A 16,217-nucleotide genomic window follows, 5' to 3' on the forward strand; every position below is an offset into this window, starting at 1 on the left:
TGCAGATAAGTACAGCTCCCTATAGAAAATAATGATAATAATTGCATACTTTATTAGTTTATTTAGCTTGGTGAAGCATTTACCGAGAACAGTGCATATATCCATACAACTTTACTCTTAACACTGACTAGAAAACATGTATTTTAATCATGCAAGCTGGAATATGCCACTTGCTTTGGTCATTTTTTGTACAAAGCTTTTAAGAATAAAAACAAGGTAACATGTTGCTTGTATGATTTATTTATGCCATGTGCCATGTTACCTTCTGGAACACTGGCAATTTTTTTTCATCTCCACAATATAACAGCTTGAATGATGATTCTCTGCTAACTGCAAGCAGCAGTCATAACTGCCAGATTCATAATGATATCATTCATGCTTCCAAACAAGTAGCAAAACAAGAAGGCAAGCCAAAGAACGCACAAGAGTGGAGGCATGATACACAATCTCATCACTCAGCACAATCAGGCTTAATGATTTTTTTGCTTGTTCATATGCTGGATATCACATAGTTCTATGCAGATCATTTGACATTCCATTACAGCTTCCCATTTAATGGTATTAGATGAGTTTGTGCAGCTTATGAGGTAGGTATAAAATTTCCATAAATAATAACATTTACATCATCAATTTAAGACCAGTATTACTGTTGTTACTCTAGAAAACTTCAGGAAAACTCACCCTTTCACAAATAAGTCAAATTATATGCAAATTTGAAAGAATGTTTGCTCAGTGTGCCCAAATAAGTTACCATTCTTGTTCATGCAACAGTTTTGTGCAATTGAGCTCCTGCTTTGAGTAATTTTGGCTAGTCTGCTTGATATCCGACCCCACCTGTAAATGGCTACAATGCACTGATCCAATGAAATTACCTATGTAAGTGCATGCCTAGCCTGTGCAGTTCCAAACCAGATAAAGGCGGGGAAGACAGAGGAGTAAAAATGGCTGTGCACTGTGTGCAGCAAATCTGGTATACTAGATTCCAATAGCCACTATTGCTGATTAAAAAGGACTGAATCTTAACAAAACAGCATGAGAGAACTGTTGGATTCTGTCAAATCCAACAGTTCCCATATGCAGTTTTGTTAAGAACTGTTGGATTCAGTCAAATCCAGATCCATGCTGCAAGAATCAGATGTGCTGTCTGACACTGTCTATAGTGTTATCAGTGCCTAGGGTAAAACAGGTAAGAAAAGAATTATTTATAAACAGAAAATCTGTTCCTTTTAAACCAGAGAAAGTGATGTTTTTTACAGGGGAATTATCCTGCAGAATGTCACTTGGTATGGGGGAATACCTATACTAGCATTTTCTCTTTACAGGTTGTGAGCAAACCTTGTTTGGATTATAAGGAATTATAACACAATAGACAGTCTATGGGAAGTGATAAGTAATGTTTTAAAGAGATACTGACTCCATGCTATTTATAATTTTACCTTAAAAGTATGTGCCCGATAGTTTTATGTCACCTATCTGATCCCCATGTTCCTTAAAGAGGGGGCTGCCATAGTTGTGTAGTGGTAGTCCATTTGCATTAGAAACTATAACTGACAGGTTGAGAAGAAACAGGTAGGCTAATGCCACACCATGCGTATGGCATATATTTTCGGCAAGCCGAAAAACACTTGCCGATAATATGCGCCATATGCTCCTACCTGTGCCTGCATCCGAATGAATGAAATATGCTCAGGTGCACACACATGTAGATAATATCTGCATAAAAACGTGAAACTTTGCATTCTCACGCGTTTTTGTGCAGACTTCAGCTACATGTGCCTACACCAAGCGTATGCCATTTATTTGGGTGCACGCACAGGTAGGAGAATATGGTGTGTATGGCGCATATTTTCGGCAAGCGTTTTTCGAATTGCCAAAAATATACGCCATACGCATGGTGTGGCATTAGCCTTAGGTTGGCTAAACAGTTAGGTTTAGGAACTTTAAGTAACAATTACTTACAAAAGCAGTCCTATAAGTAAACAATCGTCAACATGACCTATAGGTAACTACTAATATACAGTAACATTTTGAAGAGTAGTTTTCTAATGTCAGCATCACTTTAAGCAACCAAGAAAATATCTTAGGCAAGGTTAAACCTGCAAGCTTAAAATGTATTTGTAACACCTGATCACAGTCAGGGCCGAAGGAAGGAAGGTATAGGGACCTTAAAGGAACAGTAACACCAAAAAATTCAAGTGTATGAAAGAAATTCCAATATAATGCACTGCTGTCCTACACTGGTACAACTGGTATGTTTGTCTCAGAAACACTACTATGGTTTATATAAAGAATGCAGCTATGTAGCCATGGGGGCAGCCATTCAAAGGAGAAAAGGCACAGGCACTTAGCAGATAACATATAAAACACTATTGTATTCTACAGAGCTTATTAGTTATCTGCTATGTAACCTGTGCCTTTTCTCCTTTTTTCCAGCTTGAATGGCTGCCTCCGAGGCTAAACAGCAGCTTATTATATGTAAACTATAGTAGAGTTACTGTAGCAAACACACAACTTTTACCAGTGCAGGGCAACAGTACATTATATTTCATTTACTTTAAAACTCTTTAATTTTTTGGTGTTACTGTTCCTTTAAAGTATCAAGCAAATCAACATAGGATAGAAGCCTGTCATATTTTAATGAAATTTTAAAAGCATATAATTTCCATTGAAAACAAGAACCTGTGCATGTCCAACTGTTGCCTTTCTTTTCTATGCTTGTGGCTAAATGTTCCTTTTTATTTTCACTATATTTTTTTTTTTTATCACTTCAGAAATAATTAATAACACACTTTCATGCAAATGAACCGTAGCAATAGTACTAGAAAGCTCACAGCCACCTATACCAATCTATTATGTTTAGAATAAACTCCAGATGTTTGGTTCTAACCAGACATATAGACATATAAAAATATATCACTTGCCTCATGTTGTATACCCAGGTTTTGGAAGGTAAGCTCAAAAGAATGGTGTGTCTGGTTACAGGCTGAGCCGATCTATATAGCAAACGTCAGCATGCATTAATGTGAGGGGTCAGCTGCACTTGTTTTGCTGTATAGATTTCATATGGATCCCTTTTACTTGTAACCAAAATAAACGGACCGAGTGATAAAAACTGTATGTCCTTTGTGCAGAAGACATCTGTTCTTTGTTCGTTTTGCTTTATTTTAAGGGATTTTTTACATGCACACACAAAAATAGTTCACACCTCTTCAAAATATATGACGTGCAAGGGTTCCTGTCTGCTTGACACAGCTTACACCATTACTGCATGAAAGGCTCATTGAAAGAAGAAATGGCACCAGACTATACCTAATGTGTATACGATATACTTGAGTGCATGTCTCCTCTACCTACATTATGTCAAAATCACCCCACAGCTGGAATTGAAGGTTTAATTTTGTCGATAGTATAGGTTTAAGAAACAATTTTGTCTTGAAACTGTGTATGGGTTTTTTTTTATTTAGCATTTGATCTTGCCTACAATTGTTACCTTATAATTACTATTGTATACCTGTGATACATCCTGTATTATTATTGCAGTAAACACTGTTAGAAGGGGGAACTATTTTGATTAATTTAGAACAGTATGGTGACCCATAGGTTATTTATTGATTTATATTACCATCCTTTAGTTTTTTTATCTGCTAAATTCTGGTATTGAACCTCGAGATTGTTAAGTTGTTTCAGATTGCATTATAAGTATATAAGATACATATTTTTTTTAATTATTTATCATTTTACTATAATATTTTACTAAATGTGTCCTACAAAAACCTCTTTGTTATTTTATTGTGCACTAGACTTACGTGCAAAGCTTCATGATACAGATATGATAAAAATTGCCTGATTAATGATTATTGCAGATTTCACTTTAGTTGAGAGGCTTATCATACAGGAATGTAGATGGATTGACACAAATAATGAAAGCATAAAAGGTATGTAGCATGACAAAAAAATGGAGATTGTGTACCAATGTACTTGCATAGGTGCACACCAGTTTTGGAAATGCAAAATGATGATGAGGATACTGAGAACAAGGTGGAATAGCAGAAAATCCATGTTGTAAGTATGATTTATATTTTATGCAGTTAAAGCAGTTTTCGAGATGGAAGGCAAACAGAAAAAGATGTAAAAATGTACATAACTCAAGGCATTTTGCACAGTAATAAAACCAATCCTACCTAAAAACAGGGAGACAACGGGATAATCCCAGTGACATACTTTACAGTTTTAAACTGATGAAATAATTTACTTTTAATCTCTTTCACACTGAATATGTGTGACTGTATTATTTGGCAAGTGCAAGTCATGAGAATACTCCAATAACCCATGTGGAATTGCTGGTAAAATGTGCCAGCCGTTTATGATTGAGCTATAAAATGTCTGCTTTGTGGTATGTTTGCCTGGCTACACTACATGTAATAATTGTATTCTGGCTCACAGATGTGTATTAATGTCGTATTTTTTTTCTTTACCTTAGATGCATAATAGCAGCATATGGGTAATAGACCCAGTGTTTTCAGTTAATGCCTACAGGCGTGAATGCGAAGGGAAATTTGGGAGGGGTACATTTACCACAGTGGTAAAATGTTTGCATTATCTCTACATAAATTAACAGACAATGATTATAAAAAATGGTTGTTTGGCAATTTGAAAGCCCTCTTTTCTTGCAGCTATGGAAATATTACATTCAAAAGTCAGACTTCCCAATTAACATTAACATTATAATTAAAGTCTTAACACATAATGCTTTGTATAAATGACATAATAACATAAATATAACATGAAAAAATCTAAAAATATTTTTCATATGATGCATCAGGTATAGCAAGACAATGAAGATAAAAGAAAACGCATGTTCTACAGCTCTAAAACAAAAATGACTTTCCTCAAGGGGTTCAACACAATCAATTTACTATCATTTTACATTGCCAAGCACTATGAACTAATATATAAATAGTCCAATATATAAATGGAGCCTTTTTTGGAGTGGAAATGCCTTGTGTGGGTTTGAGGTGGGAGAATGCTTAGTACTATATGACTTCAAATAATTGGTATACTGTGGATGTACCTAATCCAAGTCTGTGGACAAAATCCCTGGAAATTGAAGAAATGGAATACAATGCACCCAATCTCAGAACCTTGAACCAGAGAAAAGGGTAGCATTTATGCTCACTGTGTGTGTGTCTAAAAAGCCCCATTAAACCCTGAGGTGTGTAACATTTCTAAGCTTTATAGCTGGAGTGAATGACACATCACATTTACATTTTTAAGCTTTGGAGGTAATCATTTACTTAACTAAAGCTAAAGCATCTCTCCACATTCCATTACAAGAACCCAAATTCAAAGGGCTGAAGTTACTGCTTACATGTGTAATTCAGTCTACCAAAGTTCTTCATACAGTCTCCAGCTTTATATGAAAAGTGAGACCACCACACAACCTTAGGATTGACAAAGGGCTAAGGGGATGACACCCTAAAGTAAATGGGCTTTCAGATAAGGAAAATGGCAGAAATGTTAAACATATCCAAAAAGAATGCCCCATAATTATAGGGCTACTTTTCTATCACACGCTTTGAGGAAAGGCAAACAATGTTATGAGCTACCATTATGATGTATAAATCTAAATAAGCAGAGAATTAATGGAACAATAAATTATACTTTTTAATTTAGAGAGAAAGATGATCTTTAAATAAACTTTTAGCATGTTATAGATGGACGTATTTCAAACCTGACAGCTGCACAAATTTTTTAATAAAAAAAAACAAAAACAAGAAAAGATATGAAAATGAAGACTAATTTCAGATAGACTTAGACTGTTACTTTTTACACAATACTATAAGTTAACTTTAGGAGAACTATCCCTTTAATTCAATGGCAGCCAAGCAACAGTAGTTGTATAACTACAAGTCCCACAAATTCCTTAGGAGTTGGGGACCTTAGGAGAGGGTCCAATAGAGGTTTTGCACTTCAGTGTTCATATAACACTGGCAAACAGAACTTGACTAGGATTCTCACAGAAAATACACACACGCACACAGTGGCACATATTTACGCCCACACAAACTTATGGTTTTTCTACGAACTCACCAATATGAAATTTAACCCATCAATCATAAATATAATTTGATTTCCCACAATATTTTGCTGCGTTATATGCAGTGGGATATTTATTAATAATGTTAGAGTGTCAAAATATTGTTTAATAGTTAAATAGTATTTACATGAAAAGAGCTGTGGCTCTTTGATAAACATAGGATGGGTGGTTTTTTCTTTCTCTAATCACTGAGATGTAAGAAGCCTCACACAAAAAAAGGTCCTAATAATCTCAGTTATTCTAAAAACTCCTTCCCACCACTTATATAGGTAAATCACATTAGAAGCAGGTTAAATACTAGTATATTATGTCACTAATCAAACTAGAACAACCCATCAGCATCTGCACTACACACTTATACTTTTAAAACAAACATCTTGCCAGCTTTCACATTTTTTATAAATGTTATCAGATGAGATAGAACATTTCCTGTTCTTAACAAATTCAGACCTCAAAAATGTGTGATATACATTTCTGTTTGCAGCCCACGCAGAATTCAAAAGGAATTTATCATCTTAGTGAAGCATGAAAATGCCTTCATTTTGGTTTTTATTAAGAAAGACATTTTTTTTTTATACGTTTGATAAAATGTGTTTTTTGTTGCATGACTTGACATAAGTATACTAAATTTCCTATTGTCTATCTTTATGTACTTGGATCTTCACATGTGGGGGGCTGGAACGTACCACATTTAGACATGGCCGTAAGCATGTACATTCAAAATTGTCCTATGATGTTTATTAATATTAATCAATATAGTATGCACTTGTGAAAATGTAACAAAACACTATTCAAGATCAGACACCCACTGATACCACAAAAATGTATAAATAAAATACTAATCTATATTCTTTATAATAGTTCTTTAGTGACAGTTGTTAAAGGAACAGTAACACCAAATATGAAAGTGTATAAAATAATTACAATATAATGTACTGTTGCCCTGCATTGCTACAACTGGTGTGTTTGCCTCATAAAGACTATTATAGTTTATATAAGTAAGCTGCTGTGTTGCCATGGGGGCAGCCATTCAAAGGAGAAAAGGCACAGGTTACTTAGCAGATAACAGATAAACCCCCATTATATGGGTCTTATCTACTAGTTATCTGCTATGTAACCTGTGCTTTTTCTCCTTTTTTCCAGCTTGAATGGCTGCCCCCATGGCAACAAAGCAGCTTATTTATATAGTAGCTTTTCTATGGTAAAAACACCAGTTTTTTGCAGAGCAACAGTACATTATATTTTAATTACTTTAAAACACTTTAATTTTTTGATGTTACTGTTCCTTTCAGATGCTGAGTTTAGGAACAGTCAGAAATAATTCCAAAATTAGCAGAAAGCACAGGTACATTTGTCATAGAAGGAAATGCTACAGGGCGGAGTATTAATCCATTCTAAGGCTGTTGTTTCTATACTGCCATTTAATCTGAAATAATGACTAATCAGCTATGTATCAAGCATTTCATGTTTTTTATATACTGCATACTGTTGGGGGTCCCTAGCTCAGGTAACTGACAGCAGCCCAGAGCACATGCTGTGAATTAGGAGAAAAGATGATAGGAAGCTACTGGGGAATTTCAGGGTCACTGTTAAAGGGCTTTTATTTAAGGACATTTAAGTAGTCGAAAGGGGCTAGGATTCCTCTGGTTACAGGCAGTTTTTGACCTGAAAATACATTGTATCAATTTTATGAGAAGCAAATTTCGGTTCGGGATTCGGGCGGATTCGGTTCGTGATTCGGGCCGAATCCAAGGGTTTTTCAAGTTATTCGGTTTCAGCCGAATCCTTGCCCTGAGCCGAACTGAATCTGAATCCGGAAGTGCCCCCAATTGCCCCATAGAGAGTACCCCCCCATAGAAAGTACCCCCAATAGACCGTGCCGTGCCCCCCCAATTGCCCCCATAGAGTATACCCACCCCATAGAAAGTACCCGCAACAGACCAAGTCATCGTCGGTGGCTCCTTCTCTCTTATGCGGCAGCGACAGGCCCTTTTATAAAGTTGCACCCATGTGTATGATGTCACGCGTCAGCAACGAGGCGCAACCTTATAGAAGGGCCTGTTGCCGCCGCATAAGAGAGAGGGAGCCGCTGACGATGACTTGGTCTGTTGCGGGTACTTTCTATGGGGGCAATTGGGGGCCCTGTCTGGGTGTGGGGGTACTGTCAGTGTGTGGGGGGTACTGTCTATTGGGGGTACTGTCTATGGGGCAATTGGGGGCACTGCTTACGGGGGCAATTGGGGCACTGTTTATGGGGGCACTGTCTAAGGGCAATTGGGGGCACCGTGTGTGGAGGGGCTGTCTATGGGGGCACTGTGTATGGGGGTACTATCTATGGGGCAATTGGGGGCACTGTCTATGGGGGAAATTGGGGCACTGTCTATGGGGGCACTTTCTATGGGGGCAAAATCTTTGGGGGGTACTGTCTATGGGAGCAATTGGGGCACTGTGTATGGGGGCACTTTCTATTGGGGGCACTGTCTAAGGGCAATTGGGGGCACTGTGTGTGGGGGGGACTGTCTATGGGGGCAATTGGGGCACTGTGTATGGGGGCACTTTCTGTGGGGGGCAAGGTCTTTGGGGGGTACTGTGTATGGGGCAATTGGGGGCACTGTGTATGGGGGTACTTTCTATGGGACAATTGTATGGGGGGCCATAGCCAGCATAGCGTTAGGGGGGCCTGGCCAGCATAGTGTTGTGGGGCACTGTGGTAGGGGGGCCCTAATTCTTTTTATGTCTGTGTGTCCTGTACTGATGGGAGGGGCCCTGGGGGAGGGGGGCCCAGATAATTTTGTTGTGAGGGGCCCCGTGATTTCTGATGGCGGCCCTGCCACCATGGGCAGCCATGGACGCACAGCTGAATCCACTTTTGACAATTATGACATGCGCACCGCATTTCAAATTCAATCAGTCACTTGGAGGTTTTACAATCTATACCAAACACAGTTAAAGTGCCAACTGCACAGATGAGAAGGTTAAAGTAAATGAAGTCAGGTTTCCATTTTGCTGGTATAGCTGAACAGAGGGGTCTTATACTGGAGGTTACATGGCAACTTCTATAGAGATGAAAACCTATAGATACAAAGCAAATGTAACCTTGTACCTTCAGCTTGTACATTCCCATTGTCACTACTAGTGTAAATCCTATTCCTACCAGTGTTATTCCCTCTTTTATGCTGGGCTGCAGTGATAGGTGCTACCTGGTAGATTTACTCAGTAAGGGGGCAGGAGATGTGCTATTTGCTAATGCTATTTGAATTATTTACTTTATGTGGAATTGCCTTGGTGCCAAATAAATACATATACAGATCTTTCCCGCCGCGCCACCATCACTATTAACTTTCATTTGCAGCAATGTACAGTAGGGGGTTTTCACAGTGAGGTTGGGGAATGCCCTTCCTAGTGATGTGGTAATGGCAGATTCTGTTAATGCCTTTAAGAGGGGCTTGGATGAGTTTTTGAACAAGCATAGTATCCAAGGCTATTGTGATACTAATATCTACAGTTAATATTAATGTTTGTATATATGGTTTATGTATGTGAGTGTATAGGATAGGTCAGTACAATATAGTACAGTATAATCTCTGCAAGTATGCATTTGATTTTTTTACTTTCTTTTAACTTAATCAGTGCCTCAAAGGTGCTGTTGAACCTTTGTTAAACTTTAATGCTTTATGATCTAATTTATATTTATTTATTGGTTGCTGTACTTGTATACATGTATATGTGAATTGTTACACTGGTGAATTGTTAATTGGTGTTAGTGATGTGAACATGATTATTTTTAGGTTTAAGTTTATGACATAGACTACTAGAGTGTCACTAAGTTAGTTATCATTAGTTCAGGTTGCTAACTTGCCACTACCAGGAGGAATTCCACATATTCAAGCTTGCAAAAATGCAATGTAATAAACCCTTTGAAAGTTTTAGTGCTTTTAATGTATAAATGATGATGTTGATTTGCACATAATGGCAAAGCTTTCCTTGTACTAAGTGACTACTACTAGTATAGTATTACTAGTATTTCATTATGCTTGATGCCTTTATTAGAACAGTATCAACAGTCTAGTCTTCAACTCAGTATGGCATGTGAATTCTGGACTTTTTCAATCCAGTATGTCTTCTTAACTCCTCAATCAATAGCAGTAACACATCAAACATCTCTCTTTTTTATTTTATTTTTTAAAGTATAGCACAATAAAAAATTACAATCAATTTCAGTTACAGTTAGTCACATACATTTTTATTTTTTTGGCAACTAAAAAGTGTTTACCATATATTACAATAATTAAATAAGCTGTAGGCAAAGGTTTGCTTTCTGTAATACCCTAGCCCTGCTCTACATATGTTTCCAATGTTTTCTGTAGCTTTAGTAAATGTTTTACTATCTACTTAATAGGATTCAATAAGATTCGGGTCGGGATTCGGCAGAATCCTTCAGGGTGGATTCAGGGGTTCGGCAGAATCCAAAAAAGTGGATTTGGTGCATCCCTAGTTCCCAAAGATCCATTATCAATGCGCAACAAAAGAGAGATAAAATACAAGGGAATGCAATACAGTTTTTTCTATGTCCTATGGGTATTTATATCATTGCTCAATATACTGCTTTCAGCATTAGAAATTACTTCACATCTGAAACTTTTGAATATGTGAATATGTTCAAGCCAACTAAACCATTCAACACTGGTATACATGAATAGAGTTTAATATCTGTGATTAATAATACAAATTATTTTACAGAAATTAGTTAATTTCCATTTAAAATACTAATTATATCAATTGCTGAATAAGATTTTTGGAAAATATGCTTGTATACCCCAGTCACCACACAGAGCATAATTAGTGTTCTATTTCATGCCAAAAATAACAGAATACACTATGACTAGTAACATGATTACCTGCACAATGGGATGTCCTCCTGTGGATGCCTTCACAGCCCCTCGACTTCCTTCCGTCTCATAATGAGCTCTGTGGTGGGATTTGGGCTGCACTTCAATCCTAAGTTCGTATGGCCCTGATTGGGATGGCAAATGCCAGTCAAGGGCAGGCAGAGAGGGGCTATAATGGAAAAGAATAGCAATTAAATATTTATACAAAGAATATCAACCCGCACCACAGGAATTTGGCACTATTACTTTGGAGACCATGATTAGCAGTTCATCCTTCACTATCTAACATTTAAAATGTTATCAATAGGTCTAATGCCATGACATAAGTAATTTAAAAGCTGACAAAACCTCTTTTCTCTTTATGAAGATGAATGGCTATAGACTTGCTGATGCTTCACTTCTTAACTAAATGGAAACTGTATGCATCAGTTTTTTTACCCTAAATTTCCTTGTATTGATTTTATTTGTCTGAAAATGGAAAAAAAATATAAATAATTCTTGACATTTAAATTGCATAAGCATACTGTATAGTTTCAGGTTTATAATTCTATGATCACTTTACATTCTAAATATCTAACAGTTGTGCTGCCTGTCTCCCATAATCCCCTCTCATGTCATCCCAGAGCACTGCTGTTCTGTCTCCTGTTATTATTTTCAGATAATCAAATACATTAGAGAGCAGCCTGGGGGTTATACCTCACACTACTTGGGGTGCTGCCAGAACTGAAGAGACAAACATTAACAGAGAGGCACTGGAAAAAGAAAATCACACACACATTTCCTAATAAAATGTACAGAGACAGAAGACACTAAATATAAGGCAAAATTTTACAAGGACATTTTATGGTTAGAGTATCTTAAGGTGATACCAAGTAGCAATCATTTTAGCAAGTAATTTGGAAAGGCATTTATGGTAACCCCCTTGTAAGCTTCCCAGTAGCAGACTGAAGACATGGATAGAACAAAACTTTTTCACGTTACATATTTCTGTTTTTAGTCTGTTCATTCTCTTCAATGCCACATCTTCTACTATACAATCAGCAACCTCATTAAAAATATGTTTAGAAAGGGTACTTTACAAAATCAGTGAAATATTTCAGGTAAATTATTTCACTGCAATTTATTATTAGTTTAGTAGCAACACTATAATTTTCTCATTTTAATTTGCAATGTAAGCAAGAGCAATGTTAATGTAACATATTGTGTTTTGTTATCTAAGCAAATGTAAGTACTTTTTATATAAAAGCAAGTGAGCTTGTATATCCTACACCAACCAAACAGCAAAACAGAGAGAGATTTATATAGAAGTTTCTCAAAAACAGTGGAACACCTGACATTTCATTAGAGTGCATAGAGAAGCATAATATCAAAGTTAACGTATACTATATGTTAAATAAAACAAAAAGATGTAAGGGACAAGCACTGTCTTTCCGCTTGGCAGCCAATGCTGGATGTTGACAGAATAATTTCTATATTTTTATGTAGAATACAAAAGTTGACTAAATATCAGAGTGGATAAGTGTTAACTTTGTACTCACTAAGGCTCTTGAAAATAACTTTCAGACAGCCTACAGTGAAGCTATCATGAGAAATTAGTCAGTGAATTAATTTGAGTACCATTGCCTTTTAGGTAAAGAGAAATTTGAATTCAGCATTTTAAGGAACAGGTTACTGAAGAGACACTGGGCCTCATTTATGAACTGTGGGTCATGTTGCGTCCTTAGGAAGTTGTCTTTTGTTTTTCAGAATGGAGCATAAAGACCTGCACCTTTCCCATTAGGTGAAAGATGTAGGATAGCTTGTACATAACATAAATCATTTTATAATGATAACATTTAGTAAGCTCAATATTAAACTTTGCTTTGAGATGTAAATCATGTTTTTTCTGCTACATGATAACGTCCCAAAAACTATAAAAATAGAGGGATAACAGGTAAAAAAACAACTTTGCAAATTAACACTACAGGCACAATAAAAAATTAAATCTGAAAGCACTTTAAAACTTATAACACACAGTACAGACACCAGAAATTATGAAATAGAAGGTAGAAAAGAATGAAGCAGAAGTTAGGTCAGCAACACACCAGCAACCCATGCAAAGAGCGAACACAACCATCTCAACATTTATATTTTAACCTCATGTACCTTATTAAAATGTTAATAATTATATGTATGCTCTATTCATAATGAGTTATCAGACAGATAACAATAATATTGATCCTTGAACATTCTCACTTTATAGGACAGTGAATGCAGTGTGACATTGTGAGTCTGTATCTACCACCCTCAATACTTCCTTATATGCAGTTCACCAAAGAGGTTTTTTAAAATTGATATTTTATGAGTAAGCAGCAACTAGCTTCATTATGAGAGGCCCATTTATCAACATTCTCATTTTTGTGGTTTAAGAGGTTTTTGAAACCACAACTAAACTCATTTTCTCTAAAACTATGAATGCTACAAACAGCTTTTTTAATAAAGGACCTATACAGTTTGGAGAATTAAATCTATGTTTATATAAAGATATATAAATAAACAGTTAAAATCAAAATGGTTTTGGTAAACAAACAACCACAACAGCCCTAATAAAAGCACATCTTATGCGTTTTTCTAATTCCACACACCACAGTAGGGTTTAGAAAGGAGCAAAGACAAAACACAATATAAAGATCTGTTGAATTCATAGATGGACAAAAAGTTGACTAATGTGCAGCGTCCACCATAAAAATTAAGTCTTTAATACAAAAGGCACAATAATATAACTTTTTGTCCTTCAGTATATTTTGTTTTTATTGTAGCTTTTCACTTTTTGTCCAAACTGTTGGTGCCATGTCCATAAAATAATGAATGAGAGCAAACACCTGAGATGAATAAAACTGAATTGTAAAATAAAAGGTGTTAAGAGAAACAGCTCCCCCAGAACCATTAAACTATAAGTGTTTCGAGGGGATTTACTGGGCTTTGTGAGTCACTGACTTGAGCTGTGAAGAGAGAATGTGACTATAATTCAACGAAAACTACTGTAAAGTGGGCCAGACCCCTAAAAACATTTTCTTGAGCTATCAAATAATGTAGTCTAAAGGACTCTTAGAGTGATCCTCATTTTCCTCCCAATTCTTAAGGTCTTCTGACGAACGTTTGGATATCAGTCGTATGTTTAAATGCAATGTTCTGAAACTAACATTCAGACCGAAATTGTAGGATAAAGCCCTTAAAATACAAAATCGGAGGATGTTCTGAACATGAAATAGTTGGCAGACACCAATCGTATGAAAGTGACTTCCATGGTAAGTCCCCCAAGGATATTGTCAGATACACAATAAATGCGCAGATTTTATCTTTATCTGACTGAAATTTCTAACCTGGCCAATCGACTAAACGGGCAATTGCCATGGTATGAATATTATTGGGCCAATAATTCGGAGCCCACACACGGTTAGAAAATCATATGAAACTTGTTTTGGTACAATGTTATCGGTACGTGTATGGCCAGCTTTAATTAAAACTATTGGCAAAAAGTATGTTGAGCAAAAGCCCCATTGTTTAAACTGATGTTCAAAGCCCCCTGTATTTCTTGGCACAAATCTCTGATGAGATTTAATTCAAAGATAAAAACCAATCAGCAAGTAACATTTACTGGTCACCTGTCTAGCTTATTACCCTTGGGCAAGCTTTGCATAAGAGACAGAGCAAGTAAATGTAGTTGTGGAAGGAATAGTTCACTGATTTCTCATTTTGGTGCAGGCAACACTTGAAAAATGAATCTATGAGGTTTGGATTGCATTCTCATTCTCTGATAGGATTGTGCTGCCTTGTTATAATGGGGAACCCCCCTTTTACACTACCAGCAACAGTAAATAGCACATTTTGCTTAGTGACAGTCAACAAGAAGTTCAATTTTCTAGGATTCCTGTAGTTCTCTCCCTGAGAGAGTCCAGAATGGTTAATATTCTCTTTAAACCGATGTAGATTATATATACACTTTATGGCTATCGCATAAGGTTTATATTTAATCTACATCAGTTTCAAAGGACTATTAACCACCATCTGAATGAATTGTCGGTGTTGTGGCAATGATGAGATTACGTCTATGACACACCTTTAATTCAAAGTGTGATATCACAGAGGGTGTCCCACCAAATAGAAGGAAAAATACTACACTATTTAATAGTCTCAGTGGCAGTAAGCATCATGTTTTTAATTTAACCAGACTCAATAAAATCACTGTCCCCTGATGTAATGGGCAGATAAAATACCAGTCAATCAAAGAGTATCCATGTGTATCGGATGGAAACAAACCCAATATCTGAAACACAGTGGAAACTGTTCCATTGTATAATCTTTGACCTCAGTGACATTTGTTATCTGTTAGAAATTTGCAGCAAACTTATAATGTTGATGGGCCCTTGCTGTGGAAGGAAGTTTGCTTAAAATACATAATTAGCAAAAAAAACTAAATTTCTTTGCAATAATGTCCCAGAACAAACATTAGAAGGTTTGGATGGAAACACCCATTACATGGGAGCAGGAAACATATTGTGGCCAAAGCAGTGAAAAGTTTTTTTTTTTTATTACACAACTTTTAAATACTGCTAGAATGTTCCTAAAACACAAATATGTTAAAGATCCTGTCTGTCAAGCATAATCTAATCAGTGAAATCTATTGCTGGAGGAAAAGCTGTATTAATATAACTTACAATTAACTATTACAGAGCATACAAAGCAAATATTGTGACATCAACATATGGTTTTATGGCACAACAGGTTGGCAAAGAACCCTGCTGCAAAGGACCCCCTCTTGCAATGTGGATCTGGTCAATGGAACAGCATGGGAGTACTTCAACTAATCAGTCGAATCTAGGTGATTTTGACATCTGTGCGTGGATAAAGTACATAATACCTGATTGAGCTACCCATGCATGGTTAGCTTTGCAACAGGTTAGCTTTAACAGGTTAAAAGTAGATAACTATTATTTGGTTTATATAGAGAATATTTAAGGCAAACATTCTGATAAATTTCCATTACCTACAGGACCAGAGCAGAACTACCTACCTATATTACCTATATTATTACTGTCCTTTATTTATTGGTGCTGGCAAATTCATGCAGAACTTTAGAAATACTGTTAATCATCATTACAGTGTAAGCTTTCATATAACATTCATACACTGGTCCATATTATCAGCAGCCAGTTAACTGTTTTTTTGGTATGTAAGAAAAAGTATAATGC

The 16,217-nt window shown here is 36.3% G+C and overlaps 1 protein-coding gene across 6 annotated transcripts in view; it reads right to left on the reverse strand.

Moving 5' to 3' along the window:
* nfatc1 (nuclear factor of activated T cells 1) overlaps positions 1-16,217 on the reverse strand; it is a 124,778-nt gene that overhangs the window by 81,978 nt on the left and 26,583 nt on the right. For all 6 annotated transcript variants that reach the window (XM_031903466.1, XM_018094703.2, XM_012964927.3 and 3 more), the window contains 1 exon segment: positions 10,996-11,155. In XM_031903466.1, the coding sequence (XP_031759326.1) occupies positions 10,996-11,155 (160 nt within the window).

The sequence above is a fragment of the Xenopus tropicalis genome, chromosome 6 (assembly GCF_000004195.4).
Source record: "Xenopus tropicalis strain Nigerian chromosome 6, UCB_Xtro_10.0, whole genome shotgun sequence".
Classification (NCBI taxonomy): Eukaryota; Metazoa; Chordata; class Amphibia; order Anura; family Pipidae; genus Xenopus; species Xenopus tropicalis.